Here is a 20,137-nt window from a genome sequence, read left to right on the forward strand (position 1 = left end):
TAACATTTACTGGAAAAGAAATTTACCCAATTAAACAAATGGGTAAATATAATATAATATAAATATAAAAATGGTTATAAATACAAATAATATAAAAAAGATTTTTAATATAAACATAGAAAATGTATATATATATATATACACACACACACACACACAATAGTGATGATACATACAAAATAAAATGTAAATTGAACAAATTTGAAAAAAATTAAAATTGATTTAATGAACAAATAAGATCTTTCAAAAATAAAAATGATTCTAATTATGCAACACATTTAATAAAAGAAAGACATTCTCTAATGAAAATGGATAAATCAACAAAATTAATTAATAAATATGTTAAAGGAGGAAGAATGAACATACAAATCTAGAAATTTTGAAATTAAAAAGTAACAATAACATGATCATAAATGAACAGATCAATAATCAAGCAGTAGGTGTCCTTTTCAAGACCCTCAATTTATTAAAAGCAAGATATAGACAAATAAATTAAAAGATAAGTGTAACCATTAATAACAAACAAAAAGAAGGCTAGATAAGGCATAACATCAAATATATAGGGAGGGAGTTATATAAAAATCAACAAAAATATGAAGTATCAGTTCAATAAGTTTTGACAATGAGTGGTTCTGAAACATGTCAACAAGAGATAAAAGAATGAAGCTAAAGGTAAGCAGTATTGAACATAGAAATTACTGTTAGCAAGTTCAGAAACTAGTTGCTGGCACTGGAACTGATTTCTGAGAAATATCAACTGCACAGGACACAATATATGAATAAAATGTTGTTTTATATAATAACACCACTTGTGCTAAAAATTTTTAAACAGACTTACAACTGAACAAAACATAATCAAGATTGTTAAGGTTCATCTGAAGTAAAGTGTATTTAATAATAAATATAAATTTATTCACTAATCAAAATACTATATCATTATTCACTTACTTGCTTTGCTCTTCTTTCAGCTCTAAGCTCTGCTTTTGATTTCCCAGTGATTTCAGCTTCCTTAGGTACAGAAATTTTCAGTTCATTACTTTTATGATCATCAGAATTAACATTAACAGTAGATGATTGCTTTTGGGAATCACATTTTTCTAATATATCTGAAGGTACCACTGATGGTTTTATTGGCACAATGCAACCATCAACCTGATCAATGACTTTTTCACTATTGCTTTTAACCCCAGTTGCTTTGGCTGTCTTAGCAGCCAATTTTGCAGCTTTTTTAGCTTTTCTTTCAGCCTTAATTTCTTCTCTAGGTTTAGTATCTTTCAGATCAGTAGTATTATTTGAAGGCATCTTGATTTCTTGCTTTGCTTTGATACCAATATTTTTGTCTACACAGTTACCTTTTTCTGCAACAGTATTGCTTTTATCATCTACCTGCAACACATCAGAAGAATCATCCACTTGCAAGGCTAATTTTAAATCCTTTACACCTCTATTATTTTCTGAATTACTTTCCTTATCAACATCCCCTGAAACTTGATCAAAAACAGAATTATTAAGTAATTTTTCAATGGATTCTAATTTGGAAAAAGATTCACTAAATTCTTTTATTTTATTTATAATATTTGAATCAGTTCCTATATTCATTCCTTTAAAGTTTACATCAAAAGGATTATTTACCTGAGAATTAGAATTATTGACTTCAAAAGAATTTTGAGAAATATTATCATTCACGTTTAAAGTTTGCATAATATTCATTAAAATATCACCAAAAAGACGAGCAGATGTTTCCTGCTCTTCAGCCTTCGACTTTATCTCATCAAACTGATGCACTTCATCTGGCGGTACAAAAACATCAGCACCAGAAATACAAGATGTTTTTGATACAACCCTATCATTTTTGGAACACTCTGGCAAATTATTTAACATATCAACAGTTTTTGAGAGTAGTTTATTGTTTTCTGAAGGCACAGAGATATATTCATTACTTTCTTTATGTTCAATATTTTTTAAATTTACATCGCTATCATTATTGGTTTGTAATACTTCTGTAATATTAATAGCTTTCTCTTTATTACCATTCTTAATGCTTTCTGACTTTAAAGTGCTATCAGAATTTATAACTGATGAATTAGAAGCAGAAGCCATTTGCAGATTACGCTTTCTCCGGCGCCTCTTCTTCGCTTTACTTAGGATTTCGGGACAATTACTATGGTCTTTCTCATTAGCATCACCCACACATAACTTTTGTGAGAAATCTTCCGATAATCTATCATTTATTAAACTTTTACCTAAATGTCTTTCACTTTCTTTAGTACCTATAACTAACTTATTTTCTTTCTTTTTTGAGCCATTTTCATTAACATTTTTCTTTTTACTTAAATTTGCAGTTGATAAATCATTATTACTTAAGTCATTAATTTCAGAATTTTTGATGCAAGATGAAGAATCTAAATTTGACTTTTTACCTGATTGGGCAGCTTCTTCATTAGTAGTGTTTGTGATTATCTTTTTTGTGTTCTTATTCTTTTTTGCATTGGTTTTTTGCTTAACATTCTGTAATTAAAAAAAAAAAAAAACAAAAGTCAACGATAATTTTTAGAATATATTTTTAATAAAATGAATTACAATTTTGGTTCAACAATTTTTGATTTTGATTTTTGGTTCAACATTAACTCAAAATACACAATGTGAACTATCATCTACCGTACAGTTAGTTTTTATACTGTATAAATTAATAAAATGTAAGTTGGTACATTTGTCCACTTCCCTTTTGCACAGCTAATCTGGCTAAAACATATATTTCTCTAAAAGTCTTAAAATTATGTAAATCACTACAAATACTTAGTAAAAATGTCATTTTAAAAGCTATTTAAAGATATTTAGACTAAAAAATTTAATCATTGATTTCTAAAACTTTATTCAACCTATCAGATGTTTTACACATAACATGAAATTAATATAAATAATTAAATTACTGATAATCTTTTACAGGAAATCATAATGTAAGAATTTTAATACAAAATAATATAACATGACTAATGAAGTTTATATAAATAAAAATCAGTAGGTACTCAAATATTTTATCAATAAAGTCACTTACATTACAAAGCTAACACTAGATTTTGTGTGAATAACTATTTACTTACTTAGTAATAATACTTAAAGGAGGATTTTGTAAGTAATAATTATTCAGGTTGAATTGATGTTTTTTGACATTAGCTCAACACATTTAGCCCAATGATTTGTTATAAATCAACTTGATTGTTATCAATCAATTTGTAAAATATGCAATATAATAAAATGAACATAAAAGAATGTGCACAACACAATAGAAAGAATTACAATATGTAATCTAAAACGAGAGAATTTTCAAAGACATATATAATTTATCAGTAAATTTCCCAAAATTCATGAGCAGAATTGAAAGGCAGATGATGCAATTTCAGGAAATGGTGCATTAAAAACAAACATTTATTATATAGAAGGGGCGATCAAAAAATTCTGAGACTGGACATAAATATGACAGTGTCAAACAAACTTTCCACAAAAGTATAATGTTTCAGGAGGGCGTGCAAAAGTCATTCTCAGTTGATCTATATAAAATATTATGTTACTTGAAATGTATTTTATTAAAATTATCCTTTTTTTTGTGAATTTACTTTAAGTTTTCTCTTGTAATTAATAAATCTTTTATAATAATTGAATTTACAGAAAACAATTTTCTTTTACAGCGATGTTACTTTCAAGAGCTCATTTTATATAAAGTAGATAATGTTATCAAATAATAGAGGTTATTGGTAAATAAATCTATTTTTTCATTCAATAGATTTTCATTCTTTATTTTCTTACAATACAAAATACAAATACAAAAAAAAATTATACTATTTTAACAAGAATTTTTAAATATTTTATAAAATCACTTCCTAATATTTAATTTTTCTTAATTCTTTCTTGTACAACAAAAATACAAAATATAAAGGAAAATTATAATATATTATAAAATTTGTATTTATGTTAGATTTATAAAATATTGGATAAATTAAAAATGATAAAAAAACAATAAAAATATCAATAAAAAAAGTAAAATCTTTTATTTCACTCAATATTAAAAACATAAAAATTTAACTTTATTAAATTATCCTATTTAAAGCATATTACTTAAAGTAAATCTTTACAAATTAAAAAACCAATTAATAATTTTTCTTACTCACAATTTCCAGCCTCACATGCTTTTAAAATTTGTAAAAATTTAGATACTTTTTTAACAATTTCAATTACACATACATTTGAAAAATATTGTCATACTTCTCTATTGAAACAGTCGATGATCCTTAATTTGCCACTTAATTAAAGCTAACAGACATTTTTCCATTCAAAAATATTTTTTTGTGAATGGGATAGCATTGTATATCTATCACTTTAGCCCCTTCTTGCTGTTTCTTCATGCCACAACAGAATGTGGCATTATTTCACAAACTTATACAGAGTTGAGTACCATTTATAAAAAAAAAGTGCTTTGGGATTTGTATGTGACAGTAACAAACTTTTAAATTGAATTAAAAAAAAAATATATATATATATATATATGTGTGTGATTTCTTCGCATTTTCTTTGGTTTGGTCTTCTTGAAGCATATTTTTATTAATTAGATGCCATTCTTGCTATTTAGATGCACTTCCTTATTACTTTTTTTCTTCATCATTTAGGTTAATGGGTAACAATTATTTTTTTTAGGCAGTATAACAATTATTTTTTTAAGGCAGTATAACAATTATTTTTTTAATTATAACATGTTTTCATGGCATGTATAAAGTTTTATTAAAGCAAGTGTTAAAAACTTGTTTTTTTTGTTGTTAAAAACAACAGAAAAGTTGTTTTCTTTACACCAGTGCACATCTTATATACCTTGAGTATACAAAAGTCAACCCATGACCTTTTTTTTACAGTATACATGTAAAATCTAAAGGTGAGTCCTCCCTACAAGCTACCTATACTTCCATCCTCTAGATCTATTTTCTTTACTGATCATGTTTGCCTCGCTTGCTTTTTTCTATAATGTTACAGCTAATTCACTTATACCCAAAGTAGCTTTAAAAAATCCAAGACAAACCTGAATATAATCACTATTCTTAACTAGATAACACTTGATATGAAACAAATAGCTTCAATGATGTAGGTATGAAATCTAAGCGTGAAGTTGGAAGTAATGATAGACAGAAAATTTTAAGTAGTGCCACAGTAATTCTATGTTCCTAATTTTCCAGTAAGACTGTAAATTTCCAACCACTCTCGTTTGCTTAAATTTTTGTAGGACTTATGAAGGCACTTTTAATCATTTTTCTTTTTATAATCCTTCCAGTTTGAAAGGTTCTGTCAATTTTTTGGTATGGGTGGCCATTTTCATCCAACTTTCATTTGTTTTTTCAGTTTGAAGGATTTAAAATTCTTTTATTCTTAGTACCATGTACATTTTCATATATTTAATTTTTAATTTCTGTTATTTTCTTTCTAAAATGTTGTTTTTTTCATTATTATGATGTTAGTTGGATTCTTCATTTGTAGTTGTTGGCTCTATCCTTGCTGGTAATAATTTTTTCACTCAAATTCATTTTCTTTTTGTAAAATATACCTGTAACATTCTCTTCTGATGCAACCACTGTATTAGGAGTATGTATGTTCACTAATTCTTCACTTTCAGGATTTAATTCATTACTTTTAGAAATATTTTGACTGCATTACTTTACTAGATTTTTTAGTCTTATGTACCCATTGTTTATTAAGCCCAGACTCTGTGTGACTGCATAAAATCCCCTTCCTTGAATTTAACTGCATACATCTAAATTATTCCTGTCCAAAGCTGAAATTTCTTCTACAAATATTGATTTGCTTGCCCCGAAAACTGAAAAAAAATAATTCTCAATTATATATACAGAATTCAAATTGTTTCTTTTAACATGTTCATTTTCAGTTTATTGAAATAAAGATGCTAAAGACAAGTAGAGCAGTATGGCAAAGAATATACTATACAATCGAAAAAAATAAACAGCTACTCTAATCCTTGACTATTTGATACAAATGATAAATATAATTTTAAATGAAGAAAATGCCCAGAGATTAGTAATGAAAAATTTGAACACATTAAATATAGCAATAAGTGTGGCTGCTCATTTAGTGGAGAGCAGTTTTGGCTGGAACTTAAAAGTGAGATTGATTTTATGCTGCTCTGACATAGAATTGGATTCTCTCTCGTCTTAAGAACTATTGGCGTAACCAGTGGTGGAAAAAATGTAATGAATTTTTATATATATATTTTTTTATAAAAAATTATCTACATAGAAATTGTGTTGTATACTTTCTTAAGCAGTATTCTGCAACATAACATTAAGTAGTACTGGTATTACTACTTTATGTTAATTTGTAAGATTGATAAAGTTATGTGATGTGGTTGTGCTATTTGTTATATTTTATGGAACATAAAATACTGCTCCAATGCAATCACTGGAGCAGATGCAGATTGTACAGCTAATTGCTTTTCACTTCATATTTGTATTTTGTAACTGAGGTAACTATAAATGCAATGTTAATACAGACCAGACAGCAGTATAGTACAACATGCTGTTCCGATTTACATCTGTTTTTTTTAAATGACAAGAGAGCAGTGGTTCTTTTTGTGCCATCATAAGTTAAATGTTTTATTGTATTACTCCTTTTTTGATGACTCAAAATTACTTGTGATTATCTCTGATAATCACAAGTAATTTCTGAAGTAATATCTGAAACCACTCAGCAATAATATGACAGACTTCAGATGGGAATTGAGTCAAAACATGTGAAGAAAAAGTATTCTTCTTAAAAAAAAATCTCTTAAACAATGTCTTTAGTTTATTGAATTATAATTCAGCTGTTCCCTTTTTTTCATACTACAATATTCAATTATTTTCACTAAAACTTATATTTAAATATTTAATTTTTTCTAAATTTTAACAGTTGTATGTTCAGATTTTTAACAGTTGTATATATATGCTGATGTTAACATCAGCAGATTTTTATTAATACATCCGCATATCCAGTAATACAGTTTATGTAACATTCAGGACAATGTGTACAACCTCTTTCAAGAGAGTAAATGTAATTTAAAAATATAAAATGTTTAAAGTTTCATAAAATCATAATTCAAAGATCCTAGAACAGCGTTTCTCAACCTGGGGGTCATGGTGAGGAGGGTTGCAAAAATTAGTCTACAAGTTTACATGTACACAATAACGACATCATTTGATGAGAAAAAGGATCATAATTATATGAACATTTTACTTAGATTTATAAATACATGTATAAAGAAAATAAATTAATGAGATGATTGTGTTTGATTTTCATTTAAAATGTTTTTCTACATACATGGATCTAAGATAAAAACACACAAAAGCAAAAGTGTTTTCAAGTGATAAAAGATGATTCCTATATTTAGTTTTTACCATAGACAACCCTTAGACACAACCATAGACAAAAAACCCTTTTCACAAAGGTAAGACGGGCACGAAAGGGATTATTTCAGTCCTTGTGTAACTAAATTTCCATATTCACTTTGACAAGCAAACCAAAATGTATTTAAATCTTCAGGTGTGAATTGTAGTTATAACATTTATCAGCAGACATTTCAATGAGCTGGCCATGAATTTCAACTGGTAACTTAGCTGAAACATTTTCAGCTAAATGGGATCAGTACCAATCTCTCAGAGAAATCATTTTTATCATCCGGGAAATACTCCACCACCTGAATACACAAATACATCTCGCTCGCACAAATACATCTCCATGCTATTCAAACTGTAGTGAATAATAATGGCTTCATCCAAATTTTTCTCAACATAATCAGAAGTGAAAACATATCAAACTTTTTTTCTTTGAAGGTGAATAAACCAAATATCAAGCTTCTTAATGAAAGCATGAATACTGTGTCTTGTCATTAATAAAATGTTTTCATCACGTCCTTACAAATTCTCATCTCCTAAGTAAGCCAACAGCAACATATACGCACTGATCTCTAAAAACAATGAGAATGGCGTTTGTTTATCCTGGAAAAATATTATTAATTCATCTCAACTCCAATAACCAAGTTAACCTTTTTTCCTGCGATAATAATCAGACTTCTGTTTAGAAAAGAAGATTTTTTTCCCCCCAATTTCATCGCAAAGTTTAGCAAACAGCCTATTCTTTAATGGTAGACTTTTAATAAAATGGACCACTTTTACAGCTTTATAAAGAATTTGTTTGAGATTTTACGGCACATTTTTTGTGGCAGGAGAATATCTGTGAAAAAAGCAGTGCATCCATTCTGCCCTTGGTATAAGACTATCTTTTAATTTTTTAAATTCACTGTTCTTTACTGTTATCACCTTTGCACCATCTGTACATTCTGCAATACATTTTGTCCAATCTACGTTACAGTTTTTCATAACTTTATAAAAAACATCAAAAAGACATTATCCTGTTGTATGTCCAGGTATCGGCAAAACATATTTTCTTTGACTGTGATCTGTCCCTATCGCATTCATATGTCATAAAATATAAGAACTGAGAAATGTTTGCCATATCTGTTCATTCATCAAATTGAATACTATAAAATATTCACTTGAACTCACTTGCAGAATTATATGATTGCAAACATTGGCAGCCATGTCACTGATTCACCTTGATACTGTGTCATTAGAAAGCAGAATTTTTTCAATTTTTTTGTTTCTTCTATGCTTCCAAAACAATGACCACATCAACTGCAGCTGGCAATATGAGGTTTCCTGTGATTGTGTGGGGTTCAGACATCTTAGCTACTCTTAATACTACAAGATCAGTATGGCTTGATTTACAAATAGAAGCTTGCCGATTTCTCAAAGTATGTACTTTTCTTTCGAAAGATTCCAAAATTTTGATTTTATGATCCACATGATTAGTTTCCAAGCATCAAATTAATTTTGATGGCTTCATGCTTTCATCGGAGAGAACTTGAAAGCAAACAGCAAACTATGGCTTTCCATCCAATGAGGTAAAATCATAATTAAAATAACTGTCTTTGTATAATCTTGTCTTTTTATCATCAATTCACTGCATGTCTTTTTTTAACAAATTTACACATTTTGCATAAGAATCTAATTGGAAAAAAGTTACATGTTTGACCATACACTAAACCGAAACCTCAATCATTATTATCTTCAGTGAAACTAAAACCTTAAAGGCACCAGAAACATGATACACATTCAAAACTAAACTGACATTCGGCAATCCCTTATGCCTCTTTTATATTGCTGAGACTACGACGTGCTCAAATGTACCATAATCATGTTCGAACAATGATCCTCTCACAGCGAATACCATGCAAGTAGACCAAATTATAAGAAACAAGCATACACATGAAGTTGTCACCTGTAAATTGCTACATTTATACACTTAATACATGCATTTTCATACCGGTTGCTATCAATGCAGCTAAATAGTTTTAACTGGGATTCATTGGGTTTTGGTTGGTGAGGGGGGGGGGGGTCGCGAGATATTCATTATATATTTTTTATTTTACTTTTTGAGGGGCCATAGAGCTAAAAAGGTTGAGAATCGCTGCCCTTGAGTAACTAAAATTTACAATAATAATATATTGCTTACCTTTTGTGTTTCTTCAAATAATATTATTGCTGTTCTATAGTTCTTGTTATAATTTCCTATCTTGCTATTCTCAATCGTAACAAAAATTAAAAAATTAAAATTAAATGTAATACTAAAGTTTATGATTATTATAAAACAAAATATATATATATATAACTTACCTCTCCAAAAAAATAATTTATAACTTCCATTCCACTGTATTTTATTGAATTTAACTCTGTCCTCAAAAAATGTTACTAAAATAATACATTAAACAACAGCATTCATAGTTTAAACAGACAAGATGCTTTACTGTGTTTACATTTTACCCAAAAAAAGAGTTGCTTTAACTTCTCCTCATTATCAATGACATCATTCTGTCCCTCTGAAGTAAGATAGCCTCTTAAAACAGAGCCTGGCTCATTGCTTCATTTTCAAACTTGCAACAGTTTCTTAACTTGTTAACTATGAAACCAAAAAGGTACTACTTGGCACTGTCATGAATTCAAGAATATACTACTCACTTGCATTTTTTTTATGGGAACAGTCTCAGAATTTTCTGGTGGTCACACCTCATATACCACAGATGAAATTAAAACAAATTCTCATAAGAAAGAAATTCATTCCACCTCAATTTCTTAATTACAATACTATTACTATTTATAAATATGCAACAGCATTAGTTGTACAATACTAGAATGCCTGCTATTACTTTGGCATTAAATAAAAAATAATAAAATAATTATAGAGGTGTTTATGAAGTGAATTTTTCATAATTACTTGTACATGCATGTGCTCTAGCAATAAAGAGTGTACTTTAATCAACTGAAAAACAGAAAGCAATAACCATATTAAACTGTGCAAAAATTATTGGTTTCAGCTGTGTCATACACTACTTTAAAATGGTTTTGAAAGGAAGGAGTAAAAAGGAAAAGGGAATGAAACAATAATAAAAGAAGCAAAGAGCACTGTCAAAAAAAAAAAAATGTACACAAATCAACAATAAGAAAGGATACAATTGATTAAATCAAAGTTATTAGTAAAGAAATATAACAAACACTGTAGTAGAAAAAACTAGCAACATAAACTGAGTATTTTGAAAGATAAAAACTTTAAACGCTTCACTTTTTAAAAAAAAAATCAATAATCTGAGATTAAGAGAATTAAAGAGAAAACTATTGCTATAAATCAATAATGAATTGGCAGAGTTTAAATTTGGAGAGTTATGGTAAATTATTTTTAATAATTATCAAGAGTAAACATATTATGCAGCAGATACTAGATAAGATTGTAAAATGCACACTCGCTAACTAGCAGTTTCATATAGTTAGTATTGTAAATTTTGAACAAGCAGCAATCTTGAAATTAAAGGGTGTGTAATATAAGAATGAAATACCAATGGACAAATCCATGTTTAAGAAAGTGGTTCCCCAAAGATCATTTCAGTTCTTATAAGAAATACGAATATCAATCAATTTTATTGATATTTTTTATTTTAATTAGGCTACATTTCCATTAATTGTAAACTGATAAAAGTTTCATTATTTATGAAATAAAATGATAAAGGCAGAAAGTGATGTTAATGCAATTATAAACAGTCAATGTTACACAGCGTTTATATATAGTTTCTCTGACTAAGGCAATTCAATGTGTTTATTTAAAAATAACATAATATCAAATGATAAAGTGATGTCTGTAAGGTCTTTCAGAAATGTTATTTTTTACAAGCACCACAATGAAAATTTCAAAAACATACTAAATGAAAGAGCAACTCAGTATTGTTTTAAATGTTAAATGGTATTTGATAAGGCTCTATCTATTGTCTTGTATCTAGTTCTTGCCACTATATGATGAAACATTTCAAACGTGAATATTCATATAACCTCTATGATTCTTGTTTAAATCTTAAAAACATGAGTTCCAGCAATTATAGTAGCCATACTTTTGTGTATTACTGCCATTCTGGGAAGAAGCTTCCATCTTACTGAAGTGACATTTTTATCCTAATACACATTATTATAATTAGGGACACTGTATATAATTTCACCACACATGAAATCATATCTCTTAAATAAAGAGATACGACAAGTTCACTTTTAGGCGATCATGTTCTTCAATTAAGGCAAGCAATTGTTCAAAAGTCCATATATTCTGATTCTATGTTGATAAAAATGACCTTTTATGTGTATAACCATACATATGTATTCTATTTTTTTTTAATAAAATGTTTCTCTATTACATTAAGTACATCCAGAGCAAGACTGTCTTTTGGGATTATCACATGAATAGGTTGAATGCAAATAACTGAAAAAATTTACAGCTGATTAAAGTATATGTTTTTAGAACTTTGTGTTCTAAAAACACGTGATTTTTATAAGATCAAGTTCTTAAACCCACATATGCACCTCTCTTTGATACCTTAAGTAGGTCTCTTTTATAATAATTTCAACTATCAACACTAAAAGATGACAGTCAGGAAAGGTTAAAAACAAGGTTCTAGTAGTTTCCTTAAGCTGGTGATTTTAAAGATAAATATTATTTTTACTCAGCAGCTCTTCATTAAAAACATGATAGCAATTATATCAAACTAGATATAGAATCAGATCTAGCAAACTGAAGAATGCACTGAACGTTGTTTTAACTAAATCTTGGCTGTGTTACATTACACATGTCACCTTTGCTGATTAAGTATGAATGCACCTGAAGTCACAATTCCAAACTCTTTTAAGTTGTTGCTTAGTTCAGTTTAAGTATCATGCTTTATTACAATTTGCAGTTACTTTGTAAGTATGAAATCACCATAACTCTATTGACACAAAATATTTTTAGGAAATAAAGTAAAAAGATAAGACGATTAGTTATTTCAAATTAAACAAAGTTATGACAAAACTAATGTGAAAACAATAATTGTATAAAAAAATCATAATTAAGCAATACAGGAAAACAGAAACCAGGTAAAAGTGCACCCATAAAACATTTAAAAATAATACCTGTTGGGCTGCCATTATATAACATCAGCATCCATAAAAATGAAAGCTACAAACAGGAAAGAAAATTGTCATAAATTTAAATTAAATAACATTAATAAAATACAAATGAATTCAATGCAACATGAACTATAGAATGAAGTTATCATATACCGTTAACTTTAAAATGTAAATCAGAATATTTATAAAAACAAAAATTAGAGCCACTTACAGAACATATTATTTATTGGCTATTAAAAGTCAATATAATATGCTTTAGGGTATTATGGAATACATCCAATCTATACTTAAAAGTCTTGCAGAATATTTGATATATATTCCCTTAGATCCTTTTTTGATATTGTATTTAATTAGTAAAAGCATGAAAATTATACAACAAATATTCTTAAAATGATACATCTTAAAGATTTCACAATATCAAAAGTATTGGCAACCAATGTAATACTTCCTCTATGAATTCAGCTTACCTTAATTTTCAGATACAATCTTTTTCAAGTTGCTCAACATAACATGATTTCTGCATCTAATATAATGTTCAACTTAAAAGAGACCCCCATCACTTAGTCTATAAATAATAGTTTATTGGCAACCACTTACAACTCATCCTGTAAACAATTTCTTTTAAGTAATCCCATAGAAAGAAGTCTGGTCTAGTCAGACAGGGGATCTTGGTAGCCACAATCCTTTAGAAATGATTTTTCCACTGAAAAAATTCTGTAGTATCTCCTTATTAGAGCAAGCTGTATGGAAAGTGGCGTCCTGTTGCAGCTAACAGTCACATGCTTATCCTCTTGCAGTAAGACATAATTTCTTGGCAGAGGCAGCATCCACAATTTAAAAAAAAAAACAAGGTTCCCCTGTTATTTGTCGCCTTGAAATTAAAAAAAAAAAAAAATAGGGGATTCAAAAAATGTATGGGTTTTCATTACCCCAGGTTCAGTAGTTCTGTCAATTAACACACCCAGAAAGGTTAAATTACAGTTCATCAAGAAAAATACTTGATTTAAAATGCCAATGTTCTTGAACTACTTAAGTTATTGAACCGTTTTAGCATAATCAAAATTAGTTAGCTCATGGAAAACCTTCATTTGATACAGTAACATTTCAGCATTCTCATCACTTCAGAGTGGGCTGGACCTAATGAAATGTTTTTTCCTGGTTTAAATCTCCATAAAAATGTTTGAGATCTAGTTAACTGCTGCTTTTAAATCCTGTATGACCTGCACTGTTAAATCTGACTGTTGGGCATGTTTCTGATCTAACATCACCTGTTTCACAAAATCTTTTAACAAACTTCTGAATAACACTTTCACTGGTGCTTCCTTTTCAAATTTCTCCCTGAACTTTCGCAGACACACTAAAACAGATTTCATCTCTAAATAAATTTCAATCATAAATACATGTGTTTCAACAGTTAATCACATTTTAACAAACAACACATGATTACCCATACTGTTCAAAAGCCAATGCTTAACACAGACTTGTAATATTCCCAATGTGCACACAATAAAAGGTCCTTCCCACTCCACTCCAGTTGTATCAACATCTTCCACATTATTTTACCATCAATACTAATACTTTTTTTAAGTATAATAATACCCTGATTACATTGTTATTATAAATAAATCAGTTAAAGTTTTGATCCCATAAGTAATAAAATTTTACCTCTCATAAGAGTACAAGCAAAACTAATTGTTTAAAATTCTAAAAATAAAAAAATGTACTTTCTTAATATTTTAATTATGCCTCCATAAGATCTATTAAGTATTACGATGCAGTTCTTTTCTCAAAGTTGTGATGGCAACTTCATGATCATCACTAAACAGTGATTGTAATTATCACACAAAGATTACAAAAGCTATTCAGTATGTGGCCAAAGAATATTTTATACTTTTATTTACCCATTTAATAAATTAAGTTATTTTTATCACATTTACTGTGTAAATTTCATATTATTCAATTGTAGAATGATGGCTCTTACATGCTGTGTGTAAAATTTACATTTTACCATCAATATACTCGTATTTGTCCAAATATGTTGAATTTCTACTGGGGGATATATAAAATTGATTCTGATGTGCATAGTGTTACACGAGTTCTTTTAACTATTGGTGAATATGCATTTGGTTTGTCAAACATATTATTTGATTTGTGTATTTAAAGAAAGCAGAAGCAGCTTTCCTTCTGGAAAGCAATTTGTAAGAATATTTATAGATATATATTAGTATCATAAATTTTGTCAATTGTTGGGAGAACTGAGTTAGCAGGTAGTCCAAAGTATGAAGGTATATAAATGTGCTATAAATCTTTAATTTTCCATTATTCTGAGCGCAGTATGCATTTTTTTCCTTGTGAGAATTTACAATTATTTTTTTTATACTCTGATATATTGCATAATGCTGGGAGGTGCAAGTAACTTTTAAATTATAAAGGTTTTACATTATGCTCATGAAAAGATTAAGAAGTTAAATTTTATGCTAGTCACAGCTGTTAAATGACAGTGAAAATTGCATCTGGATCTTTACTTTCAGAGTACAAATATAATGACGAGTTTATAGTCAATTTTATTGTCCAGAATGGCAACAGGCAAAAACCTCACAGATTTTGAACTACAATCTTTTCACACATTGCACTTAAACCACTGCTCAAGACACTCACATCAACTTAAAGATTCACTACAATGAAAGTCATATAATAATTACTGATTTATTAGTTATTAATTTTTTCAGTAAAGCTTTTGTCTTACATAGAATCTTTTCAAGACTGTACAGAAATCTCTAATAATCTGCTAAAAATTGTAGATTTTGGGTTTGGCATATTAGGATCTGAGAAGGATAACACTATTCCAATTCTCCCAACACTGAGGTGGAAAAAAAAGATAAGGAAAGGTATAACATGAAAAACAGATACGCTAATGATGGAAAGAATTTGTTTGAGTATTTTTGAATAGAATAAGGACTAATGTGAAACAAATTGGATAAAGCAGTGACAAACAATGTCTGTGGTAATAATCACAATTTTACTCCAACTTTGCTTGATTTGAAATATAACAAGATGTGAAGTAAAGGTCTTTGCTTTTAAATTTATACAGAATTACTGAATAGTTCCATTGATGTTTGTGGTAGCTTTAAATTAAGTTACCTAAATAAAGGAATTATTTCTTAGGAACCAAATACCACTATTATTTTCAAAATAATAGCACCATGTTAACTATAGAGAGGGGTGCAAGGACTTCTCAGACATGCTGTGTATGAATCGAAAGATTGATTAACAAGATGGGATACTCAGTAATATATTCAGTAATATTAACTCACATATTTAATTCAATTTGAAAAAATATTTTTAAACCAAATTCACAATATAAAATTAAACAATTATTTTGGATCTGAACAACAAATTCATACCATAATCTTTTTTTAATCAAGTTTTATGAAGACATGTTTAACAAGAAAGGAAAATAATATAGCTACTAGCATTTACTTACTATAAAGAAATACAATCAATTACAATTATAAATAATAATTTATCTATCATCCATATCAACAGACACTGGCTGCTTTCTATAGCATGACACGAGGGCATTTGATTAAATCGATGAAAAGTTATTAAATACTCAATGTAATATATATGCCAGCAAAGACAATGGTTACTAAATATTACAAATAAATTAAATTATTGATAGAATGAAGTTTAAAAATTATTACTTATATCTACAGTAATAATAACCAATCCATAAAATAAATACAACACATTGACAATACTACATTTAAAAAAAAATCTAAAGGAATTGACAAAAAATATTAGGGCAAATTTTATGGGTGGCAAGTAACAGTAGCTATTTAAATAGATACTTGATAAAAGAATCATATAGTGTGGAATTTCAAAAATATTACATACTCCTGTAATTAGGAAATTTAGTAAAATTTTGGTCAAGATTACAGTAGGTGAGATTAGTTTATATAACTAACTATTCATTGCAATGAACTTTGTATATCAACACAATCTTTTTCTTTTTCTGTTTAGCTCCCAGAAGATTTTAGTATTCAAATCCATATAAAAGTATCTGCCTTTACTAGCATTTGAACCTTGGAACTCTTGACTTCAAAATCAGCTGATTTGCTTTGACGAGTTAACCATTAGACCAGCCTGGTGGGCTGTATCAACATACTTTTTTTTATGGAGTCAATCACAATCACAGTCAGGTATTACTTCAGAGGATGAATGAGGGTGATATGTATGAGTGTAAGTGAAGAACAGTGTCTTGTACAGTCTCAAGTAGACCATTTCTCAGATGGGTTGTAATTGAAACCCTATCACCAAAGAAAACTGGTATCCATGATCTAGTATTCAAATCCATATAAAAGCCTTTAGTAGAATTTGAATGTTGGAACTCTCGACTTCAAAATAAGCTGATTTGCAAAGACATGTTTACCACTCGACCAACCTGGTGGGTAATTGACATAACCTAAGCAAACATAACTCTTTCTTTTCCTTTATTTAACATCCAGGACCACCGTTAAGTATTGCTTCAGAGGATGAGATGAATGATTTGTAGCATGTGTGAAAATGCCATGCCTGACCAGGATCTCCGGATGAAAGGCCAGGACACTACCAATCACGCCATAGAGGTCGGCAACCAAACATAAACTTTTTTTTTTCCTGTTTAGCCTCTGGGAATCACTGTCAGATATTGCTTCAGAAAATGAATGAACATGATAAGTATGAGTGCAAGTATAGTCTTGTACAGTCTCAGGTCGAGCATTTCTAAGATGTGTGGCTAATTTAAACACAACCACCATATAACACCGGTATCCACGATCTAGTAATCATATCCATAAAAAGTAACTGCCTTTACCAGGATTTGAACATTCAAACTCTCAACTTCAAAATCAGCTGATTTGCAAAGATGCGTTAACGACTAGACCAACCCCCTGGGTCAACCAAACATAACCTAACGCTCACTAAACTTGTCTAACCTTAAATTGGCTGATATAAATGTAAACATTAAAGAATAGTGATACAATTTCAAAACATTACCCTAGCTGCTATGAGAATATGTAATTTTCTGTTTTTTTTTTTTCATTTAAAAATCTTTAAAACTTGTAGTCAAAAACTACAATAAAATGACTTTTTTTGTATATTTACAATCAGCACATTGAACACAAGATATGCCAAGATTATTAACTTTTCAATGCACATCATCTATCTAATTATCTACATTTATCATTAGTATCAAAATGTTCATAACTACATAAGATAAGTAGCTTACAGTGAACAACACTGTTGGTACAATGAGATTCCATTGGGAATTTAACAGTATGAAATATATAAAATGATTACTTTATAAACAGAATGGTCGATGACCAATATATAGCCTCAATTTTCTGGGACAGTATTGAAGTAGTGTCATGAAGTGGCAATGAGACTGCAGAAAAATCATTTTATAGTACAATTATATACTTCACCAAATCTGCTTACAGTTGGCTGGAACTGGTCTGCAACCAGTTAAAGCAACATACTGTGTAAACTTTACTTTTTTATAGCAGAGAATGAATAGCATAAAAATGCACAGGTCATGTTAAGGTATAGTATGTTTAGGTATAGTACAAATACCTACAAAAATTATATATTATGATAGTAGAAACTTGTGTACTTCTCAACTGTTAATGCATACTGCATACCAAACCAATATTAACTGTAAAGAATCATAACACTTGGTACCATAAACAATATAACAAACTCATTTGCTAATGAAGCAAATAAATATAAATTATGATGTTCAAATGCGGGAAAATAATAAATACACAGACTAGTTTTAGAAATTAATTATTGAAAATCGTTAAGTATATTTAACACAACATCAAGTAACCTCAAAAAATGATTCACGAATATAAACAAAATAATTTCTTTAAATCGTATTAATAGATATCACTTTAAGATGGGTAACGTTTCAAGTCTAACTTGTATTGCATCATAATCTGTCTCATTACTCAATTTTTTCAATTGCTAAAAGAATATCATCTTACAAAATAATTGGCCAAATGAAAAAAAGAATTCACGTCTAGATTGAAATCACAATGATGATTAACAGACGACCCCCAATATAAGAATAACTGTCTTTTGGCAAGCTGTAAAAAGAATTTTTGTTTCAATAAACTTAATTAAAAGTTAAATGCTCACCAACAAATAATAAATCTACCAAACTGCGTCCAATCACTGGTCAATCATTTAAACGCTGCACGTATACTTAGAAGAAAATCAACTTAACTACTGCATTACTTTGGAACAGCTTTCAAAGACATATGGTATAAATACAGAAAACCACACTGAAGTTAGAAGTTTAATGAGGAAGACGTACGAAAATGCACAAATTAAGATTTATGCAAAGAGAATAACATTTATGTCATAGAAAGTGGACCAAGCAAATATTTATTTTTATATTTTGACAATGAAGAAAAAAAAAATATATATATATATACATATTTTTTTTTTGTTCTTGGTTGCTCTTAGTGGCTAAAAACCACAAGTTATTAATTATATTAACCACATCACATCATAATATGATCCTAGAAATCGATAGGTAATGTCATTTTAGCGGGAACAAATTAGGTGATTGTTATTACAAGCCATTCTTCCAAAACGTAGCAAACGGGAACGCTGAAAACTGCTTACAAAAAATAAAATCTTTTAACTATATGTACATTTTAATCGTTAAACAATCACCATGCGTAGATGTAAAGAAATCACTTTACTCTTTAAGTAACTACAGGTAACTTGCTCAATTGTTGTTACTGGTGACAATAATGAGAATTTTACCTAGTATGATAAAATTCTAAACTCAACCAGGTGTTGAAAGTTTTATTAAACGTAAATAAATAAAACATAAATGTAGATAATATACGTTAAAGGATAGATAAATCTCAAGAAATATTAGCAGCAAATAAGTTGAAAACACCATCTTAGAAGTTTTTCTTATTTGAAAAAATATTTAATCAACATATATTTAATTTCCTAAAACAAAAAAAAACTATTTTTAAAAAAGTTAAAAACATTTTAAAATGTTAAATGGTGTAAGAATATGATTCTCTATTTTTATTTAACATTGTATTTCCTTTTATTATTTTCTGTAGCTAGCTGGTTACTTCGTAATTCCTGTTCATTATGGTTAGTTAATTAAAAATTGTATAAAACAACTAATAATGCTTATTGAAAGTACTTATTTATAAAAAATAATGTGGTAAAGAACTACATAACTTTCCCAACATATATTTTATTTTTATATTTCCCAAGTTATATTTTAGCTACAGAAGGCTTCACCCTCAACAGACTTCTACTTCGGAAGAAAATTAAATGGAACATAAAGTATAATAAGATGCAAGTAAACAACTATGAAAAAAAAATTACTTCTATTTTGAGTTAAATTTTGAGCTATGGGACTCAATGTGATTATATCTGCCCCTACTTAAGCTATTGTAACCATAATTAAATGGCATATTGATCCATATTCAGAAACTAATGCACAAAATTTAGTAAAAATAGTTTAATTTAGTTAGAAGATATCAATCAAA

General features: G+C 28.5%; 1 protein-coding gene across 4 annotated transcripts in view; it reads right to left on the reverse strand.

Moving 5' to 3' along the window:
* The window catches only part of eIF2Bdelta (eukaryotic translation initiation factor 2B subunit delta), a 51,115-nt gene extending 32,169 nt beyond the window's left edge, over positions 1-18,946 (reverse strand). The window contains exons 1-4 of one of the 4 annotated variants that reach the window (XM_075359116.1): positions 18,750-18,946; positions 12,573-12,618; positions 2,421-2,508; positions 949-1,487 (exon numbers count right to left, since the gene is read on the reverse strand). In XM_075359116.1, coding sequence (XP_075215231.1) covers positions 949-1,487; positions 2,421-2,508; positions 12,573-12,587 — 642 coding nt within the window. In that variant the 5' untranslated portion in view covers positions 12,588-12,618; positions 18,750-18,946. Of the gene's footprint in view, positions 1-948; positions 1,488-1,632; positions 2,509-12,572; positions 12,619-18,749 lie in introns of all 4 variants that reach the window. The other 3 variants (XM_075359111.1, XM_075359127.1, XM_075359122.1) reach the window with 3 other exon arrangements.
* Between the last annotated feature and the right edge of the window lie 1,191 nt (positions 18,947-20,137).

This window comes from Lycorma delicatula, chromosome 1 (genome assembly GCF_047948215.1).
Source record: "Lycorma delicatula isolate Av1 chromosome 1, ASM4794821v1, whole genome shotgun sequence".
Taxonomy (NCBI): domain Eukaryota; kingdom Metazoa; phylum Arthropoda; class Insecta; order Hemiptera; family Fulgoridae; genus Lycorma; species Lycorma delicatula.